This window comes from Aptenodytes patagonicus, chromosome 1 (genome assembly GCF_965638725.1).
Source record: "Aptenodytes patagonicus chromosome 1, bAptPat1.pri.cur, whole genome shotgun sequence".
NCBI classification, from domain to species: domain Eukaryota; kingdom Metazoa; phylum Chordata; class Aves; order Sphenisciformes; family Spheniscidae; genus Aptenodytes; species Aptenodytes patagonicus.
The window spans coordinates 40,185,204-40,208,119 of record NC_134949.1 but is presented as its reverse complement, the minus strand read 5'-3'; the positions used below and the strand labels follow the sequence as shown (position 1 = coordinate 40,208,119).

The following is a 22,916-nucleotide window of genomic DNA, read 5'->3' as shown; positions in this document are numbered from 1 at the left end:
TGAGTTTTGTTTTAAATCCTGTTTATAAAAGTCACTTCCCTTTCTACCCATTACTAAGAAGATGACCTATTTTAAACTCATCCTTTAAAAGTATTGTAATGAGTTCCTTTTTTGGAAGGAGGTAAAGCAGGGGACAGGACAGCTGGCAAGCAACGAGCGAGGGAAGAGGAGAGGGAGCCTCCTCAAAGCCCGGGAGCAGGAAGATGAAGGTTTTTCCAATACAGGGGCATGCAGCCAAAGGATGGGAGCTGTGGCCTGCAGGGCAACAGCTCTGGGTGCCTGGGAGAAGGTGGCTCCTCCAGGAGACCGACCGGGAGAGTCGGCAGAGGCTACAGCCCGGCTGCTGCTCCTGGCCGGCAGACGTAGGCTGCTGCCAGCTGCTGCGGGGTGGAGGGAGAAGGGGGGAAACAAGCTGACTGGTCCCAGGCCAAGGAGCAACAAAAGGCTTGTGTGCCATTGCCACATTGCCCTGCCCCGCCAACCGCCCAGCCGGCAGCGTGCCATAGCAACCAGGGTTAAAACTGGGTCAGGATTGCCTGTGTGAGACCTGTTATTTTGAATATAGGGCTTGGGCTTGCACTGAAAATGTTCATTCACGTGCTATTTTGACAGAAAACATGCTATTTGGGGAAGCTGGAGGAGACAGTATTTACGAGGACATCAGTACCCGAAGTGCTGTGAGTGCATGAATTTTTCTTTTTTTAACCTACACTGGATCTGGACAAGACATACTAGGACTAACTAAAGTGCCTTAACGTGTCTTGAACCTCACTGCCGCTCCAGTTGCGCTCAAGTCCCAGGTCCTGAGTCTTGCTGGGGGGAGCCGAGGCTGGGCCAGGCAGGTACCTGAGCCCGGCCACGCCTGGCAGCGCCCACCAGGCTGCGGGTGCCTGCTGCGGGGATGCAACCACCGCTTGGCACTCCCCAAAGCTCAGAAGATAGCAGGAGGGGCAGCAAGTCAGTGGACAAAATATATGCAATCTGGGATGGGGAGATGCTTATGCCTTGGCCTTTCCTTAGAAAGCACTGTTCTTTCAGCCAAATGATTTTGAGAGTGTGGGACATAGCCAGCAGCTGCCACTCTAGGTATTATTTGGTGGTTTGCAGATGTTAATTAAAACTACTCATTCCACAGTGAGCAAACACACCCACGTCAGATTAGAAAAATTTAACAAATACTATGCATGCATAAGAGCAAGGGAGGGGCTGTGGAAATGTAACAGTGAAAACTGTTTCTTCCAATTACTTGATCAACATTGTCCAGAAAAAAAAATGTTCATGCTTTTTCCAGAGAAACGTTTCTATAGCCTAACGAGGATTTTGAGTTAACATGCCAAGAGCAAAGCATTCAAACTGAAAAGCTAAAGTTAGACCTAAACACTCCTCACTGGGCCTAGTTTTTCAAAAGTGCTAAGCACGTTGTTTTACTAAAAGAGGGTCTGTTTGATTAGTCCCAAACATATATAATCCTGACACATATGAGCATCTCAGTGCGTTTAATACATCTACCCTTACAACACTGCCCCACTTCCAGTTCCTCTTCCCCTTCAAGAAGGGAAAATACTATTAGCAAAGTTTTATTAGTGAGCAATTGAGGCATGAAGGCTTCATCACTGGCCCCAGGTCTACAGAGGAGCAAGACTGAATCCCAGCTTCCTTAGTGTCAAAGATGTTATCCAAAGCTCTGGATCTACAAACTAAAACTTCCCAAACATCCTGTTTCAAAAAGCACCATCTCCCCTAAGAAACCTGAGAGCCATCACTCAAGATTCTTTCGTCCGGAATGAACTAAATCTTGGCTTTAAGCAGAACATCAAATTTCCAAGCTGATATGATCAACCTCCCGGTTCTGCTTACTAATAATTTTTGATGTGTTGACCAATTACAATCAAATTCGATAGAGGCTCAGCCATATTATGTTTCTACAAGATTCAAGAAAATCTGAAGCCAAGAAGAGAAAAAAGACCCAAACTGGTGCGCACACAAAGAAACAGACAGGCACAATTTAATGCTTCCAAAGGCAGGTAGGAATTCCCTGTGTGAGGGCGCAGCCAGCTTTCCCCCTCAGTATCAGAACAGCTCAAATCAGAGCTGGTCCTGCCTTTTGCCTCGTCCAACAGGTAGGGAACGCGGGAGGAAGCAAACATCGTGTGGCAGAGCGATCCACGGAAGCACGCAGAGCGGCTGGCATTTTGCAGCAGCAGCCTGTCAGCAATACAGGACACATCTGCAGGAAATTGTTTCTCTGTAGCACCGTTTGGCTGGGACATTAAGTAGCATTACTCCAAGATGAAGGTAAGATCTGTAAACGATTCCTGTAATGAGTTTCCATCAGTGGTGTTCAATGCTTTTAAGTGTACTATAATGTCATATATAAAAGCCATGTCTTCATATAAAGCAACATATCACATAAAAGTCTTAAAGCACTGCAACTAGTTTATAAATTATGATTAATTTTCTGTGTATCTTGAAACTAGCTTCTATACCTACAATCAACTGATTTATGTTAAACATACTCTAGCACTCAGATCAACAGAAAGAGTAAACCTGATGTAAATCGGGTTTTTGTTTTGCAGCTGGATTGTCTCAGGTTCTATGCAATGGATTTGTAATTTAAGAAGTGAATGACTCCTGAGTAAGCAACTTCTCGCACTGTGGGCATAATTTAACCTGCTAACAATTCTGAATGCAAGTTTTTTTCTGACACTAGAAAGCAAGCTATGATCCTAGAAAAATGTAGATAAGCAGGACTTGATCAAAAGCTCGCCTCCAGGTCTCCCTTCAGACCCGTGCTGCGCAGGACTCCAGACTCAGCTTTGGGATTGCTAGCTTCTCACGGTAGGCTCACATCCCCTCACCAGACAGCCTCCTCACTACCTACCAGGCCTCTTCTGAACTAAAGAGCCATTTGAACGGAGCTGCAGCCAGAACGCCCTTTTGCTCACAGCTGTCTACAGCTTCTGCTGGGGTTGTGCCCGGAGGCTATCGGCTATTCCGGCTGCGGACTCACACCCCAGAACCACTCATTCGGCTCCTTTGCCTTGTACTTGGTTTCCACGGGGTGACCGTACAGGATTTTCCCTCTATAGCCTCTCGGCTTAGTGCGCCGGGCTTTCAAGCGATCTCAGGTCCTGACTTAAAAGGCCGCTGCCACTGCTAGCTCACACTTACTGAAAGCAAGGCTAGGTAATTTGTGTTACAGTCAAGTAAAAATGTGAATTGCCATATCATGTTTTTGGTATGAACAGCTGGTTTAAAACCCAGATGAGATTGTACCAGATCTATCCTAGCTCTAGCTTTGCCTCCTGCGATTTACGGCTGTGTGTATCACCCACGCTGGAAGTTTGCTTGGCCTCAGCTCCCTTTCAAATTAGGGGAAAATATTGCAGCGATGGATGCCTGGAGGTCTCTACAATTCATCCACATTGTGTTAAAAAGAGGTAAGGGAAGGGGTTTTCCTGTTCCAAGTACAATGTGCATAACACATTAATAATTCATTATTAGGTATCACAAAATTTGTTTCAAATTACGTTGTAATGACCACTATCAAAAATTGTTGCAACTTTATCCCTGAGCACACAAGCTGAGATGCTTGAACTTTTTAGAACCATGTTTTTCATTGGGAAAAATCAATCCATACTTCCTTCAGTTGTTCAGGACAGAAAATGCTGCCAGCCGTGTTTTCCCCATGGTATTCTTCTGTGGCAGTCCTAGTTCAATGTTGTACAAGGGAGAAGGACTGCACAAGGCAGAGAGTATCACCAGTCCAGGGGTATAAAGATGAGTTCCACCTCCCCAAACACAGGAAAGTGAAGACTCAGCAGATACGGGAGTGAGAATCATTCCTAGAGCTTCCGTATTTTCACACCGAAATGTACCAAAATCTGGGCATGTACGTCACCCACTGTGCATCTGGTGGGGCTGTGTCGTGGTTTAACCCCCGCAGGCAGCTAAACATCACCCAGCCACTCGCTCACTCTCCCCCAGTGGGGTGGGGGAAGAGAATCAAAAGTGAGAAAACTCGTGGGTTGAGATAAAGACAGTTTAACAGGTAAAGCAAAAGCCGTGCACGCAAGCAAAGCAAAACAAGGAATTCATTCACTCCTTCCCATCGGCCGGCAGGTGTTCAGCCATCCCCAGGAAAGCAGGGCTCCATCACGCGTAACGGTTACTTGGGAAGACAAACGCCATCACTCTGAACGTCCCCCCCTCCCTTCTTCTTCCCCCAGCTTTATATGCTGAGCATGACGTCATATGGTGTGGGATATCCCTTTGGTCAGTTGGGGTCAGCTGTCCCGGCTGTGTCCCCTCCCAACTTCTTGTGCACCCCCAGCCTGCTCGCTGGTGGGGTGGGGAGAGAAGCAGAAAAGGCCTTGACTCTGTGTAAGCACTGCTCAGCAGTGACTAAAACATCCCCGTATTATCAACACTGTTTTCAGCACAAATCCAAAACATGGCCCCATCCTACCTACTATGAAGAAAATTAACTACCCCAGCCAAAACCAGCACAGGCCGACACTCCTTGGGCTTGCTGAAACCGCTGTACCTGCACTGTACCGCCAGCCAGCACGTGCCTGGCAATTCAATGTATCCTGAAAACATCATCCAGGGGGAAGGAGAATGGAAACATTCTCTGGGATTCCCAGGTGACCAAGCACCTGGCTGACTCTCAGACAAAAGAGCCATAATGCAAGTATAGGCTGAATCATTACATTGGGTATCTGCTCTTGCACTTTTGGACCTGGCGTATGTGAAACCCCAGGCAAATAGCAACGTTTTTAACTAGACTAAACTTCTAGACGGAAAAACCGAGCATGCTCAGGGATGCTCAGGGTTCTGTTACACTACTGGTATTTTCTCCTGGCCCCAAGATCCACTAACTCATTCAGTGGTAACCCCAATATAATCAGTGTCACAAAGGGACAGAAGTCATCTGATCCCCATGTGAAATGGTCAAAACACTACTGTCAACATGTCATCCCATTTAAAAAAGTCTTTCAGCTCACTGTCATTCACAGCAGGAGCCTGAAGACTATTTATCACAGTTTTTTCAGTGCCAAGTTTTTCATTTCCGCCAGTTCCTCCCTAGCTTTTGCCAAGGTGGGTTTTTGTTACCTCGGACATGTTAGAACACAGCCTTCGTACAGCAACTTGTCATCTTAAGTCTGAAGAAAATCTTCAGGAGTACCTTACTGAAAACGTATGACAGGAGTAAAGAACTAGTTGAAAATTCTTGAATGGGCAAAGAAATGCGTAATAAAATCACCACAAGCATTTTCACAAAGAAAATAGTTGCTATGCCACGTGCATCTCACCCCAGACTAATCACAGGCAGTTTTTCGATGAGAGGAAACACTGGGAGCTTATATTCTCCTACTGCAGCGCTCTGTGCCACTGGGAAGAGTATTTCAACCAAGAACAGTGTGATGAAAACCAGGTGGGTCTAGAAATGTACAATTTTTGTTCAAAATGCACACGCATTATCATCTGTGACCGGGTGACACTTCTTAGGAATTACCCTCAAGTATGGACCATAAAAAACTAAAGGCACAAACTTCTGATGCTTTTGGATCCAGAGTTCTAAGCCCAGTTAACCCCAACTGAAGTACATACATCTAAAAACAAACAGTGAGAAGGCCATCCTTAAAGGAAATCCCAAAACAGTGACAAAAGAAATGCCAAACGAAGGCACAGAAACAAATTAAACTCTCCCATCGCATCATCAGGCAATAAATATACAGTTAAGACACATTGGTGTTTACAAAGACTGTGGTCAGCTCTTTTTTAGAGATTAATTTTTCTTCCTAATGTTTCCCTTTCACTGCTAAATAAAGAATTTCATTCAGAGTAAGGTTGTTCACGTGACTTTTACATTATAAATTTCAAAAGCCTACAGTCTCTCCATTATATTTACTTTCTCTTCTCTACACAAAATGAATGATTGTTCCAAACACTATTTATACTGTACTTGGTTATTACAACTATTTTCCTTCTGTCCGAGCAACTAATGTGAAATTTCATTCAAATAGCTTTACCTTAAAAATTTATTGCCTAAATATAAACAGAAAGATTGCTCCCGTGCAAGTGTGTATCCACATCCATCTTAGAAAGCCATGCAGGCAGACATTATTCTTCTCAAATATTTCTGTCCTTTCATCACACTCGCACAAATCACAAACACCAAGAAAAAAGTAACCTGAATTTAGGAGTAAATAGTTCATTCCTGCCATAGAGTTTAATAAAAAAGGTAGCTGAAACATATCTCATTCAAACAGCAGCAGCGTCGTTAAATCACACAATGGTAATGGTAATGGTGGTACTGCTTTCTGAAATGGAAATACTTACAGACACCATAGAACCGACCTGTTGTTCCCTAACTTAACAGCGCTTATTTTAGAGGGCATTTGCACAGTGCTACGTTTCTCTCTCAAAGTTTTGTTTGCTTTTGGTTTTGTTAGGAAAAAAATAGATTTATATATAAACAAAGGGCAGCTGATACTAGGAGAAGGTAAATGCCTGTCGGACAGAAGCAGGTTTCCTGACTGCAAATACCATTTTATTGTCTTACTATCTTCTGAAGACTGGAGTGTATCCCAGCTCAGCAGAGCTCCTACCCATTTGTTCTTGCCTGCTATACATACAATATCATATAACTTCACTATGATCAGTGGGATTATTTATTTACACATCACATACTCCATTGCCTCTTGTCCTTTTAGAAACAGTTCCTGGAAATGCAGAGCTACTGTCGTCATCAAACACTTTATTTTTCTCCTTTTTTTTAATTTAAAAATGGAACAAACAAGAAAGTGCCATACAACTCAGCAAGAGGTTTAAAAAAATATCCAGGGCCATTCACAAGTCTTTTTTTCACATCAAGAGCTTCATTGTCTTTCCCCAAAGAACAGAATGATCAGCGACATTTTAGTTACACTGCCGATAAAAATAGAAGTAGTAATCAGTAAAAAACATTCCAGCAAAATAAGGATCTGTCGAGCAGCCTGCAAAACCCTGCAGAAGAAAAATAAAGGAGATTCATAGAGGATCTTCTCTCAGTTCAAATGCTATTTGTCTTTTGCTGTGTTGCCATTTGAAAAGGCTTACCGGTGCAGCTACACGGAAATAGTATGCGCTGTCATACAATTTAGCTACAGGGAGAGTCCAAATATGCTGACGTCCCTAGATGATAAATGAGAGAGAGAGAGAGAGATTAGATAACGTGATTTCACATTAATTTGGAGAGAAGGTTAGGATCTGGAAACATTTCACTGACAAATGCAGTGCAAAGTAATTACGATAACAAGACTTGATAGCTATAGTCAGAGTATTTAAAGACAAAGTGCTGACTTTAAATGTGGGTTTGCTCTGATCAGCTCTGCCCAGGAACCTACAGACATCTGGCTCCCAGAGACGCTCAGCTGGCTCTGAATAACTGAACTCCCTCTCTAGTTTTCCAAGCAAATCCCACAATAAATAGGGATTGTTCCTAATGTGCCAGGTCGCCCGAGAGCTTCAAGGTATAACAGTAGCAAATGGCAATTCTGCTGATTTTGAAACAGCAACTTCAGCAGTCCTCAGAAGGCAGTGAAAGTTCCTCTATACATTCTAAAGATATGAGAAGCATCTTCACTGAGTACTTCAAAAACAGACGCAGGCAAGATTTCATGCTATTTTTGATTGCAGTGTCCTGCCATGTACAAATGAAATAATATATTTTCTATCTGAAATGTTTGTGATACATTGAATAAAATAAAACTCAATCCTCACCTCTTTTTAACCTAATGATCCATGGTAACTTTTATTTCATCAGCTTCTAGTGTCTCAACTCCGTCATCTTTCCCTCCTCCCTTCACTTTCTGACACATTCTCTCTGTTGGAGATGATATGTTCACATGATACAACTTATGTGAGACTGCTGAGTCCAAATGATTGCTGTCCTACCCTTTGGCAGGGAATAAGCCTTCCAGTCCCTAGGAAAATCCTCGTGAAAAAAACCTCTTCAACTAGACAGCATTTCTATTCTGAGTCACATCAAACCTGAATGCTTACTGCTGCTGCAGGCTAGTTAGCCTTAGTCGTTTGATGTGGATTTCAGGTTGACACAGGAAATCTCTTTGACCAGTTTTGGCAGTAAGCTTCACAGATATTTCTGCATTGCGAAACTCTCTGGGTCTGACTTAATTTCAATTCTGTTGGAATTATGGCAGACAGGTCAAAACTTGGACAATTTTGGCTTTCTAATGGCTTTGCAGCAGTTGCAGAGAAGCCTGTAACTTTTTGCAAAGACATTTGAAAAGTTGATCAGAAAGTCAGCTTAAGGGTGGGGGTATCCCAACTGCTCTAATTTGACAAACCACCAAAAAAGTAATTTAAATCAATTAATCATGTATGGCACCATAGATCAGAAATCTAAAGAAGCTTCTGAAATGACTTCCAACTTCAGGGAGGTTTCTCCTACAATGTGTTCAGAAATGCTACTATCCTTGCTGTTGCCTTTCCTACTGTTTTAGCCATAATAAACATTACCAAGCAATGTGGACAAATCGAGGCCTTGAAAGAGTCTTCTATTTCCAGCTAATCTGAAGGGAGTTTAAGACCTTTTTCAATTTACTGGAAATGATCAAAAGTTTGCAAGGTCCGATCTCTAAATATTTTTTTACTGGGAAAAGCTCACGTTTTAACAGCTTTTATTCCCATTGAGGCAATCCAGAGAACGACACGTAAACAACTCTTGCTTTTACAATGAAGAACTTTAGCTAGAGAGATTTATTGGTAAAGTCCTGTTCACAGACCATTGTTTCCAGTGAATTCAAGACTTAAAAACTGGAATTCACTACCCACAAGACAATAATGGAAACAGTAGAGTAGATGAGAGTTTGGAGGACTGTCTCCTAAGGCCCTGGGTGAAAAGTACTCCTATTTCTTAAGTATCTCGGGAGATATATAGAGTTATAGTGGTGAGTTAGGATGAAGTAGACTCAAAACTGTCCTTGCAGAGAGTCAGTAGACAGATTTTTATAAAATTCAGCAGAAAACTGACTCCCACAAAAAGGTTGCATCTCGTTAGGGTCATGCCAAAGCCAGCTATGACTGGCAGACTCAAAGTACCATTTGGATTTCTACTACCTTAATCAAGACCAGAATTTTGCAGCTATTAGTTTTATAAGTCAGGTTCTAATGGACTATTTCTTTTTTCCAAGTGCCCATAAATACACTATTAACAAGGCCAAGGTGACTAGCTGGCATGAGCTACGCTCCTTTCCACACTCTGGAGCTGAAGATCTTCGTGGTCTCTTTTATCTCTTCATTCATTCCTTACAAACAGTGGTGTATAAGGCTATTCAGCAGAACTAGGTATTATAACAAGTTTTTTCCACCTTCCGTATCTCCCTCTACTCCAGAATGCATCCACACAACGTTGCTTGAACCAAGAGCATCATTCGAGGGATCATGTCATCTTACTTACGAGACTGATGCTTTTATGAAAAGCAAACAGAGCTAATAGAAGGGAACACCATTCTGAAGAGCAAGGGCAGGTTAAAGCTAATCACAAATTATTTCAGCACTGTATGGCTTCAACCGCCAAAACTATCAGAAAAATGAACACTTTTTTCCTACACAAAGCTCAATTTTATTTTCAGTTTTGCACAGTACCTTTAATGCGAGAGATGAAAAAAGAGCCATGTGCTTGGCAGTGTATAAAAATGATCCCCACAAGCCAGAGTATTGCTGCAAAAATCTTACCTGTGTGGTTTCTAGGAAATCCTTCTTACTGTTTTGGCTTGAAGAATAATGGGAGCAATAATTTCCAAATGTGACTTTGCAGAGAAATATAATTAATGGTTCTGTGGTGCTTCAAGAAACAGAGAAAAATAAGGATCTATCCGATTGCTCTTAAATAGGAGAATCATATATATAAATACAAAATACATACAAGGCAAAAAAATCCAAAGAATTGAATTGTGGAGAAATAAAGCAGAGAACAGCAATAAACCAGCAACTTCACTGGTTGATATGAAGGAGATAAACCTCAGCCACCAATCTCTAATCTTGTCCGATTCCCTCCTACGAATAGAGGGTGTTTTACATTTGGAAACCTGGGTGATCTTTACAATTATTAAGATAAATCTAGAAATGTACACTAAACTTCCTCAAACTTCAAGTATATTCATACCAGAAGCTATTGCATATGACTTTTTATACAAATTAATGGTCATGGCATGCTTGAGTTGCAAGGCTTACGTCATGCATAGACATAACATACGTGTGCCAGAGGGTACCTGGGCATCTAAACACGACATCAATTTTATGGAAGACAAACCCATAATAAGACTTAAAACAGGGACCTATATAAATAACTCCCATTTGCTACTGTATACATGCAAATATATCATTAAAAAGAAGTAAAAATATCCCAGACTTTGTCTGGGAAAGCAGTGGTAAACAGAATTTCGTTCAGAATTCTCCAACAGCAAAGGCCCCGTGGTCATATCTTCTCCAAACTATTCCTAGAGAGAGTTTCCAGCACTTCCTAGCTTACCAGATGGCTTTTCTGAGAAGAGTATAAACAAACAAAAATGCCTTGGAGATCCAAAGGAACTCAGATATGGCAATGGCTAGCAGAAAAAATGAAAGCAGAAGGTGGGGAAAAGGTGACATCAATATTTACAGTTTATGTTGTGGGGAACAATGAAGCACCCCCAGCAAAATGTGCTTTCACAACCTTAACGAGGTATTTAAGAAACATCCATTTTAAAGCATATAATTCACATATGGCAGATTCTCTGTCCTACACAGGCTGTCAGTACTGTGTGTTGATTTCATTTGGATTTATTCAGCAGGCATAAAAGTTTTCCAAATTTTTGAAGTAGTTACAGTGTCTTACAATATTTGGACACGGCAATTATCCAAATATGTTTGGGTTTTCTTAAGCATTTTGGGTTTTGTTAAGTCTGTGGCTTTGTTTAGTGAAAGTTTATAGCAAAGATATAGATAGAAAATGCCCCTTCCCCCACACCACAAACGAATATCCAAAATAAATTCAGCACCTGCTACAGTGAAACTCTGAGTATGATGTATTAACCCCTACATGGGAGGGCTGCATTATTAGTTTATAATGGCATACGCTTAAAAGACAGATTTTCAGTTGCTGTAGAAAACAAGCAAGCACTTCAGGAGCACCGTTATATTTCCTCTTATCTGAAAAAGGCAGATGTTTACAAGGATAATATTCAAGATCAAAAGATTAGACTTAAAGACCATAACTTCACAGAGCCCTTTCTTGGAGAGACTGGAGTCATGGAGTGTCATCAAGCAGAGTGTTTGGCAGCTGTTCTGGCTATCGCTGGCCTTTTTCAGAGAAGAACCCCAAAAGAAAGGACTTGTTACTTCTGGGAGAACACAATGGAGCTAGACTTTTATTTGAGGAGAAAATATTTGCTGAGTTGAGTAAGTTTGCTGCTTATTCCTGCTGTAAGTCCCAATTTTATGCATTACCAGAGGTTCCTACACAAAAATCCCCTTTTACAGTGCTTGGCACAACAGGCCAAAAAAGGTGTTCTCTGGAGTTATATATACATGTTCCTAATAATATTTCTCTACACCAAAAAACCTCAACATGTCTGCGCAAATGATTATTAAACTGAATCTTAAGACTACTGGGTTTTAATATCTGCATTAAGGGGTGAAATTGTCATTGGGCTGAGAGCGGTATTGGGCCTATGCTACAGCAAAGGATCTACCCAAAGGTCTACATTAAGAACTCAGTTGTGCAGAGGTTTGTCCCACTCCTCTGAATAGGGACAAATTAGTGTCAGAATAGAAATCAGGCAAGAATTACTGTAAAAAGAAAGAACCACTGTCTTGTTATGTGTATATTATCTTTAATTGAACTTACTTTATTTCCAGTGAGATTTCTACATCCATGGGTGTATATTTGTTAACAGGAATAACATAGCTGTAATTCCCAGACCTGAAAAAGGTGGCATTAATGCACATAAGCTTTTGAGATAGGTAGTATCTTTGCAAAACATGGAAATTGCATTTAAATTTAAAAAGAAAAATTATGAAAAGGTAGAAAAAACTCCTGCACACTAGAGGAAACAACTGTGAGAAGGAGCCAGCCAAGCAGCCATGCCACATTAATGGTATTCTATTCCACCATAATAAAACATAATAAAACAATTTACCTACCTGCACCGTAGATTTTTACTACAATAGCGATTGTCAATTCTTTGCTGAGTTTCCAAAATCTGTATGGAACTGATTGTTGTATCAATCCCTAAAAATATTAAGAATAATGTTTTCTTCTTGTTTATTTCAGAAATTTTAGATAAAAGCATAACAAAACTGCAGTTAATACAATAGCATCTACTCCCTTGCTTGCCACTACAGGAGTTGCTACAGGTCTAAATTAGCGCTCAGTAAAAAGCCTTTGGTTGATTACCTTCATTCTGCCATTACAGGGGAGATAAGATCCTTGTTCAGTTTACAAGGACAAATACCCTGGGCAGGCACCTAATACTGTAACATGTTATTTTGGGCAGACATTGAAGGCTATTTTGATGGTAGTCCGAGTAGGATACAAATGTGCCAACGTTCATTTTGATGTACTAGAAGCCACGCTCATGCAAGTAACCATTAATTTGAAAAACATTATCTTTGCTGAGAGAAATAGTTTGGAATTCAACAAAATTGGTTTCTAAACCTATGTGCAGGAAAACTACCTAATTCTAATGAATATTGTAATTTCTTCATAAAACACTGCCTTGAACTTTCAAGAACTTCGAGTTTTGTAATATTCTACATATATGAATATCAGGAAATATGAATCAAAATATGCTCAGCTAACCAAAAATATATATGTGCTTTGATCCTAAGTAAACTGTGGCAATAAGAGCAACTAAAAACAGCGGTAGTGGCATACTATATTGCTATCTTCCAAACACTTACATCCTGAACTTGGAGGAAGTTTACAGTCTAAGGAATGGGAATATGGAATAAAAACTCTACAAAAATTTGTATTTTAGAATCAGCTCAACATCCTATATATAAACAGATGTATATACATTGTATTTATACATATGCACACGTAAAATATGTTTCAGGGCAGCATGCAATGCAGTTAGATATCTAGACACTAGTCATTGAAAAACTAGTTTCTGGGGGAAAAAAAAACCTCAAACCATAGTTGGTGTACTGATTACTAGGAAAGATGAGGAAAGTAACTGGTTACCAGAGTGATTATGTCCCTAACCAGGCTGGATTAAAGTTCCCCTATTTGCCACAGGCTTCCTGTGATACCTTGGGCCAGCATCCTGTGCCATGCAGGTGTTCTCTAAGGTGGCCAGTTACGGTGAGACGAAGAGTATAGCCACGATGGCGTGGCTCTTCCCTGAGGCACATTAACCCTGCGAAGAGTTAGGCAGCAAGAACCAGTGTGCTAACGCAGCAGCACAGTTTCTGCTTTCACAGCTGGCCTAGCAATCACTGCACTGAGCTGCATTCTGAAAAGCTTACTTCTTCTGGATACATCTACAGCAGCCAATCAGTGCAGGTCCATAGTTAGGACCTGCAGCATCTCAGATCCCTAAACCAGCCCACTTCAGTCTGAACTGTGGAGGGCCCTCAGGCAGAAGAGGCCGAACAGGTTTAATCCCCCCAAGTAGACCTAGGCTTACACTGCCAACGGTTTGGGGAAGGCCCAGGTGTGGAGGGAGTGTGTGAGCCATCAGCAGATAGCCAGATTCCAGCTGTTGCCTACAGCATCAAGCTGCTGATTTTAAGCCTTGCAACATGGTGCAGAAAGCATAAGGAGGACCTGGTTCAGAAGGCCCCAGCCTGCTCTTCACATCACACTGTGAACACTTGTTTTGTGGTTTTGTTCCTCTGTTGTATGGCAACAGTTCCCTACTTTGCAAAGAAACTTGATGATTATAGGCTGACCTGTGCTCTGATAATAAAACATCTGTGTGGTAGTATATACTTAACTTTCAGCATGCAAATATCCACATGTATGCTTAAGTGACAGAGGGAAATTGAGCATGTTCATCTCAAAGAACTAGCACAGATGAACATTTCCCTACGACACAGCATCTTGTTACAACATGTATTATACTAATGCCACAGAGGCTCTTTTCTGAGGTGAGTAGCCGTGTAAAAAATCAGAAGGGGAATGATTTTTCCCAGATCATCCCACAGGGACATACCCAGGCAACAAGCAGAACCTGTGTTCTGTTCCTTACATGGCCCCGGGTAGCAACCTGCTCTAAGTGCATGCCAGTGTATAGATGTTTTATCATCCAAATATTGCCTAATCTTTAATTGAACATTTATAAAAAACCCGAACCTTAAAACAGAGCATCCACATAAACAGAAAAGACAAGGCATAATCCTGCTCATATTGAATGAATGTCAGAGCATGCCATTATAACACACATAATCAGCAGATACTCATCTTCACAGAAAAGAATCAGTATTTTCAGCCCAGGAGGGCTCTGACAGCAGTGCGCAGTCACTACAAGGGGAGCCTGAAATCAAGCCAAATGTCCTGTGTCGAAGAACTTCATTTCATCTCCACTGATGCAGGCAGTGTCAGGATCCTACGGTAGAGATGGCCCCTTTCAGCAGCTGACGTTTTTAATCCATTAGGTCAACTGGGCCAAACCCCAAACACTTCCTTTATACCATACCATGCATTTCCTGCACACAAATACCACACTCATATGCTTAACCACTTTGCTGTATAAGGGTTAGCAGTATTAAGCACCTTACAAGATTTCAGCCCCTGTCAACGAAAATGTCACTTGTCATTTTATTGCACCTGAAGCAAAGTCTAAGAACTCTCTAGAGAGGGCAGCCAGAATGTCTATAAAAATCTAATGAAGATGTAAGAATAAATTGCAATGACAAGAAAATTATAGTGAATCACAGGTATTTAATAGATTTCTAAGTGCTAATTCTCTATAATGACCAGTTATAAATGAAACTTCTTTAAATTCCAGCAGCAGAATTCCAAGTCTAAAGGTAGCTCTTCAAAGTTATACAATTATACATTTCAACAGTTTTTTTAAAAAATATGGGACTTACAGTCATTTCCAAGATCAGGTCTTCCGTTAGATTTTTTGACTGGATCTTGTTCAGGTAACAGGTTACTTTTGTTTCCTGTGAAGGAATGTACATACAAATGTCCCCAAGTTAGCCCTGCATACTTGTAACAGCAAAATATGAATACAACACCAGAAGATGTTTTGCTAATTATCTCTTGGATAAAGGCATGCATAACCAACAAGAGAAACCTTGAAAATACAAAGCACCTCTACTCAGAAGAAGATATATATAGTCAAAAGAAGTTTGTAGATAACAAGAAACAAGCTTTTGAAATTCTACAGGCTATCTAAAACATTTCAAAGAATAGCCTAATAGAAAAGATTTCATCCCACACACAGAATATCACCAATTGTTAGAGAGGCAAAGTGAAAGTCAACATCCAGTCAGGCACTTCAGCACAAATCTGATCATAAAGCCACATCTTCCTTATTAGTGAGAAAATGAATAAATAGGCATCTGCCACACAAACATAGGCCAGGGGAATAACTTAGCTTTTTGAATGTGAGATGTAAGAGACTGAGGACTGACCCAAGTGAGACACATTACTTCAGAGAGAGAAGGATAAGTCACCACATTAAAGAAAGTAATACACAGCTCTAACAACATTATCACCATGTTCACTGATGTCACCTCTGTAATTTCAAACATTGAACTAGGCTGGGAAATACAAGCTGATGATTTTTTTCTTACTCTATTCATTTTCTCTTCAAAAGATCTTCAAAAGATCTTTTGAATAATCATCATATTGTACAACCTGGGGAAGGCAAAAGGCCCTTCAAGCCCATGGGAAATGGTTTAAAGCTATTCCTGTGCTTTTACACTAATTGCCAGCCAAGAATCTGTCCAGAGACGTGTTACCAATAAACAGGCATTGAGAAACGTTGGTCTTGCCTAAACTAACATGCTTCATCAAATACCATTTCATCTGGGAAAAAACAGAATCATGTATTTCTAGAATACCGAAATGCTCCATTCCCATGTTTTCCAAAGGAAACATTCTGATTTCAAAATGACTGTTTAGAACAGAAGTCACTGCTTCATTGTATAAAATTTATTTTACAAAAGGAAGGATTAAATGCGCTATTTCACTGAGATTGAAACAAGAAAGCTGGATTGACCTTATTGTTTTATTATTCATTCCAGATTTTGGTTTTCATTTCAGTATTGGGAAATACAAAAATTCAGACTTTCCTCATGCTAGTAGGTGACTGAGAGAATGGAACAACATTAACAACTGGAATCTGAGGACCCAGAAGTAATGTAATATAAAATCATCTCTGGGATTTCCATCATTTTTGTGTTTTGATATGAATCTGTGATACTGCTGCTAGTTATTCCTTGAATCCATTTTCTGTTTACTTGCTCCTCATACAGATTTGCCAGTTCTGCCAACTTAGGTGGTAACTGTTGCATTTAGTAGCCATCTGCTGTCCCATTTCCTTACACTGTGATCTGCTGCCACACACCTAGAAAAACGGCTACTGAACACATGCAATCAGTTATACATGTACAGTAGGTCTTGAGGCAGATCTAAAAAAGACCTATTCATTCTCTCATTCTTCCTTTTAATTTACAAACTAGTTGTCACACCTTCCTTTCACTTTCTTCTGTTTCCTCTCAATAGTCTAGATATGTTAGCAATGCATTAAACGTTCCCTGCCTTTTTACATTTTCATTAACAGAGAACTATTCCGTAGGAAAACCTATATCCCCTGGTAAAGGTAAAAGATTGCTCACTGAAAGAAAGATGTTCTCCCTGTAGATACAATACTTCAGCTGTGCAAGTGCTGGCAGGAATATTTATTACGTACTCTAAATTACTAAACATTGAATACTGTGATTCTTTGACAGATGACGGAATAAAGCATTAAGTGGGTATCAGAAATTTGGATAAAAACTAGGATGAAGACAGATTTACTTCACTAAGATTTCAACTATTTAAACTGATTCAGTAACCAGTATAGAAAATTATTTTTACTTGGTTTTTTACTCTTCATAAAATTACTATTTCGTTGTCCTTTAAGCTGATGCAATCCAAATGAAATGTAGAAAACAGGACCCTTGAAGTTAGTTTTATTTGGAGCTCAAGTTGCCAATTGAGAACACCAGAAACCACCAAAAATCACTGTAGCAGTCTTCAATAAATTGTGGTAAACTTCTACTCTGTCACATACAGTAATTCTGAGGGCTTTCTCAAAGGCCCACGTGGGGTGTGAAGATCCAATTCAATAACAAATATAAAAGTACGGGCATGACCAGAATGTAATGAGGGCAACCATTATCTTCAGATAAGATTCAGATAAACTCATCCAATAAATTTGGTGTCCTTTTTTTTCCTCAAGCACTTTCTGGTTTTAATACACGAGTTGTAATATTCTATAAGCAGTATGGAAAAAACGTGCTTATGATTTCTTGTGGTAGTACCTTGCTATGAATCCATTAACTACCATCTGGAGACAATAAATGAAAATGCACAAAGTTGATCAAAATCCAGCAGGAGCCCTCACCAAGCTTTTATTGTGAGGGGAGAGACACCAGGGAGAAACAACACTCTAAGAGAAAGTACAGACAGCCCCTGGTTACCAGTGACACTTAACACGAAGGGGCAAGCAATGAGAACTAATGGCATGGAAGCAGAGAGCAGAAAAGGCCCAGGTGCTGAAGGGTATTCTCACTCCTCCTTTCCACTGAGATCAAAAGGAGTTCAAAAGTCTAAATCCTTCAGAGAAATCAGTTCTTAAATAAAGTATGAGGAAAAAGGCCACATTAAGCTAGACAACATAAAGATGTGCTGAATTTTTGTTTAATAAATTTTCTCTTGCTTATGAATGCTTTTGTTTCTACTTCAACACTCCTAACAGCCTTCTTCTCAACAAATCTGAGATGCAACGGATTAGGATCTACACTGGACACACTCAGCAGTAGCCTGCACCCACAGGATTCAGGTCTCACATGGTGGAACAGTAAAAGGTCTCTTAAATATGAACTCCTAAATTAGCATTTAATTCAACTGTAATGTCAAATAGTTTTACCTTTCCGTGAATCAGATGAATCAGCTGATTCTAAAATATCCACTGTTTATCTTGATTATTCCCCATATTTAACTCTTAGCTTTTTGTTCTGAAAACATTTTCCTTTTCATTTATCTTGGATACAGCTACATTAAGCAGCTTGTTGGTTTTCCTTCTGTTTGGATTTCATATTGACATTGTTACCTTCCGTCTGGGGATACATTCAGCTTCATTAAACTTGTGCAGATCTGAAATCTTTCAGTAGCTTGTGTACTGTGCTGATTTTTCACTCTTGGATCCACACTTAATGCTATTTGGAGCATAAGACCTTGAGAAGGTAATGCTTTGTGTTTATTCTTATCTCCTCTTTCCACCTAATATCAAAAGCAGCCAGCTGGGGATAGAAGGTTTTTGTATTTCACTTTAATCCGTCTACAGTTCCCTCATTTGTAAATGAGATTAACGTCTTTTTAATTAATCAACACTCTTTCAGGCTTCAGAGCAATACAAATCACTTAGGTATGACCTCTTGAAAGCACTGTGTTGAGCTATACCTGCCACAGGGCTTACTGCAGCACTAATCACAAGAACCACAAGGACCACTTACATGCGGCTTGTCTGCAGACAACAGCACTTTGCAGCATAAAGAATGGGCAGTGGGTGAATCCCACTGAAACAGTTTGTGCGGTAAGTGTCACAGCAATTGGCAACGCCTGCCCTGGTAGACATTTGTACTTCGCAGTCTGAACTGCATTCGTCCCTGATTTCACCTCAACTTGTCAACTGTGGTTGGAGCAAGAATTGCTCCCAAGGCCAAGAAAGGAAGAGTATGAATGCTGGGTTTAGTAATACTAACACTTGCTTCTAGACACCGACAATGTTAAGGTCTGGGAAAGAGGAATACAGATTCCAACAACTTGTACATACCCTTATGTATAAAATCTTTCTTATAAATATTTTAGAAGTTGTAAACAATGCATCTACTTATATGTTACACACATAAAATCTGGCAGACAATATCTGAAAGAAAATTCATTCCAGTAAAAGTAATTTATTTCATAGAGCTCTGCCTTCAAATAACATTTCTCTACTCAGAAACCCTGCCTGAATGAGCAGAGTTTTAATTCTAAGTTTTATGTTTTCTCGCAATTAATTTCTGTCTCTGCCCAGAGAAAAGGTGTAGTATCACCACACTGTGACACCACTAAGTACTTTGGGTTTTTTTACATCTGTTAATTCACCCTCCACTACCCCCAATCAACTCCTGGCCAACTGTAGCCAAAGGTTAATTAGAAGGATTAGTGACTTTCTGGTTCACATGAAATCATTTACCATGAATGGCCAGGAAGAACAGTGACACCTGACAAAACATCTTAGGACCCAGAATTCTTAAAGGTAACCAGGCCAAATTTTTAAAAAACATATTGACTGCAGTGATGATTAGTTACATCAGGATTTTTAAAATCCTCTGGACTAGGCGCTTTTGTTGGAAGCTAACTACACTTAAAGATTCTTGCCCTTTCCCCCACACTCTTCATATACTGTTTATTCAAATGGTAAATAATAGAAATTAATGTTTCAACTTACGTTTCTCCTTTGCATTGGTTTTCTCATAACTTAGAGATTTGACTTTTTGCTGATGAATTGGACAACAATAGACCTTGTCACAAGGCAAAATGTCACAGAAATTCACTTCAGGGATCCTGCTGATGGGTTGCGTGCTCTGAGAAATTGTGCTTTCCCCCTGTAATGCTAAAGGGGAAAAAAAAATAGACATAATTCTCACTAGTGCTGTGTGTCTATTGCCATTTTATAGTAACACAGAAACTGAAAGCCTGTTACACGTATGCAGACCAGCAGAGATACAGTACCTGCTGTAGTGGTAGAGGGAGAGAGTACAACAGAACTTGAGGTACCGCTGATGAAGAAAAAGAAAAACGATTCATTAAGAAATGGACATCAGAGTTGTGGACCAAAACAGATTGGTCCACAACCTATTACTAATTCTAATTCACTAACACTAATTCAACTACTTGCCTGTAAATCGGATGTTTTTCAAAACGCCTGTCATGAACACTAAGTAAATACAGGGTCGATATTGTCAAAGCACTGTAGAAAGAGAATTATTCCGTAGATTTACATCCATCTCTTATGTAACATAATATGAATAATACCTTGACAGCACCTTGTCCAAATGTAGTAATGTAAGAGTTAACTATCTGATCACTTCCCCTTTAGTGGAAAAAATTTCAACTTAATTTAATGGGTTTTAGGTCAGATACTTGTATACAGCTAAATTCAACACAAAATATGGTCAGTTTTCCATTGTAAATAGAATCACAACACCAGTTCAAAGTACTCAGTTCACTTCAGAGAGATTGTAAGCCACAGGTTTTTGGACTGGAAACAGAAAATGGCAATCTCAAAAGTCCAGAGCATACTTTCCTTTCCACAAGTCCAATGTCACAAGTTAAACCTTCAGAGTCACAGGGCTGCCCACCACACTGGGAACAAGTTCAGCTTCATTTCACACAACAGAATCACTCTGTACATCAGAAATTGTACTTAGGCACAGAATGATTGCGTAAAACACGCAGAGACTCACAGGTCCAGCTTTGGACCTGTAGCACGAGCCACCGAGATATATTCAAGGTGCACCATACATTGTGACATGGACAGAGATTAGTTGTGTGTGCACCACATGAATATCTCACTTTTCTAAAACAACTTCAACTTTACAATATTACCAGGCATATTCACTGTTAATTTTAATACATTGTGTTCTTTGAGTAGGAAGGGTGAGAAGAAGAAAAAAATTGCAATCTTCTTTCTGATGAGATAAGTAGAAAGGGGAAGGGAGAAACAAGTCAACTTGTTGATAATTAATTGTTACCATAATGCCATAACAGCAATCAAAGCTATTATAGTCACCCGGAAAATCTTCATGGAGCAAGACTCTTTCCTCTTTGACAAACAAACCTAGAAAAAAAAAACGTTTGATTAAGTGGCACATAATTAAGCTACTACTAGTAGATTAAGAAATACTACACTAGTCTGACTTTAAGTTAACCTTGTTTCTTTCAGAGGAACCATACAAGTCATCTTTATATAGGGGTCAATGTCCAAAGAGAAAAACTTAAGTGACGAAAGGCTCCCTAAAACTGTGAGTGCACTGCACACTGTTGATAGTCTGGGGACACAACCATTACACAGGAAGAAATGACGGGTAAAAACAACAGCTCCTTCTCTTTTCTTCCTGCCATTTTTCATACTCTTGAATTATTGCAAAATCAAATGAAGAACTCAGTAAGCAGTGGCCAGAACTAAAAGATGAGCAGCTTTCAGTATATGTTCAGACCACGTTAAACCAGTGCTGGTGTAAATACAGAAGAAAGGCACTTTCTAAACAAGTAGGATGATCTTAGATGATGGAGCATTTGATTGTCATTATGGAATAAAGAACATTCGACCTATTATTTTGTCTTGCTCTTTGGCACTGGCAAAAGCAAGGTATGCAAATGAGCACTGGTTCATCTTAAAGAACAGGACTTAGCAGCCTAGGAAGACTGTCGTGAAAAAGGTCAACACATATTCCCTAACTCATTCAATCCCTGTGAAAAGGGGTCTCCTCTTTCTATACCAGGATATGGGCAAGAGGAAGTCATTCAGCAATAGCAACGACATCCTATCCAGGTCTTAACCACCTGAAAGACAGCATTATCCAGTACAGAACAGGAGATGCTAACTGCAAACCACAGTGAAAGACTCATCCAAAGAAGAAAGCTGAGGAAGAATTATCACTGTGCAGACTTCCAAACTGAAATGAGCATTTCTATGTAAGGCTGCACTGCACCATGTGAGCACACCTACAGGCTCAACAATTCTCTCCTGTTGAGGTCTCCTCCTCCACACCATCACACAGCATGGATCTACTCTCACACACACAATGTATAGGCAAGAAATGGAAGTGTCTCATATGTATTTTCTATCTCACTACAGTTAGTTTTTAAGATTCTAGCATGACACTAAATAATTCTGGCTAAGGAATTTGATTCAATATTTAGAAACATGAAAGCTTTCACTAATATTTCAGCACTTACAAAAACCCTCTCATAGGCATATTTCATATATTTAATTTCACCCACCTTGCTGGATTTTAGCAGGACTGATTTTTTTGATGGCAAAAGACTAGTAGCCCGACTATACCTGCTGTAAGAGACAAAAACTCTTTTAACATTCAAATGCTTCAGCAACTAATAAATGAAAAAGAGATGTTTTCAATAGGGTGTTAATGTCACTTGCTTTTGCAATTTTAACATTTAAAAAGAGAAAGGCAGAAGTGTCATCACATTCATTTTCAAGAACAAAGGCCTCCAGTTAACTCACCCAGGTGAATGCTATTAAATGCTACATTTGATTTCAAAGAAAACTTGGGGAAATGGTTTAGAAATAGGAAATGCTCATCACTTCCACTGAAGCACTAATGAAGATTCTTTCTTGCAGAAGCAGCTCTGCAGATTTCTCTTAGCAGCTTTCCTAAGCTCCAGGGTTGTAACTGGACATAATTTACCCTTGCTTTATGCAACTGAAGCAATTACAAAAATGAGTGCAATTTAACAGCCATTTCAAATACTAATTTTGTCAGTGAGTTAAAAAATATGAGAAATTTGCATTTTTTGCACAACTTAAATGCTGGAAATGAGCTGAACTCCACTGTCAAGCAAAATTGGTTTTCACTTCTACCACAGAGACCACTTTACCAATTTCTGTTACAGCTATCAGAGAACATTCCAGACA

The 22,916-nt window shown here is 40.0% G+C and overlaps 1 protein-coding gene across 1 annotated transcript in view; it reads right to left on the bottom strand.

The window, feature by feature from the left end:
- Positions 1-6,616: 6,616 nt before the first annotated feature.
- MYRFL (myelin regulatory factor like) overlaps positions 6,617-22,916 on the bottom strand; it is a 46,525-nt gene continuing 30,225 nt past the window's right edge. Inside the window, exons 15-25 of the mRNA XM_076332831.1 lie at positions 22,265-22,328; positions 21,013-21,098; positions 20,157-20,228; positions 19,991-20,037; positions 19,707-19,871; positions 15,088-15,162; positions 12,193-12,280; positions 11,897-11,971; positions 9,745-9,853; positions 7,105-7,179; positions 6,617-7,011 (exon numbers count right to left, since the gene is read on the bottom strand). Coding sequence (XP_076188946.1) covers positions 6,925-7,011; positions 7,105-7,179; positions 9,745-9,853; positions 11,897-11,971; positions 12,193-12,280; positions 15,088-15,162; positions 19,707-19,871; positions 19,991-20,037; positions 20,157-20,228; positions 21,013-21,098; positions 22,265-22,328 — 943 coding nt within the window. The 3' untranslated portion in view covers positions 6,617-6,924. The remainder of the gene's footprint in view (positions 7,012-7,104; positions 7,180-9,744; positions 9,854-11,896; positions 11,972-12,192; positions 12,281-15,087; positions 15,163-19,706; positions 19,872-19,990; positions 20,038-20,156; positions 20,229-21,012; positions 21,099-22,264; positions 22,329-22,916) is intronic.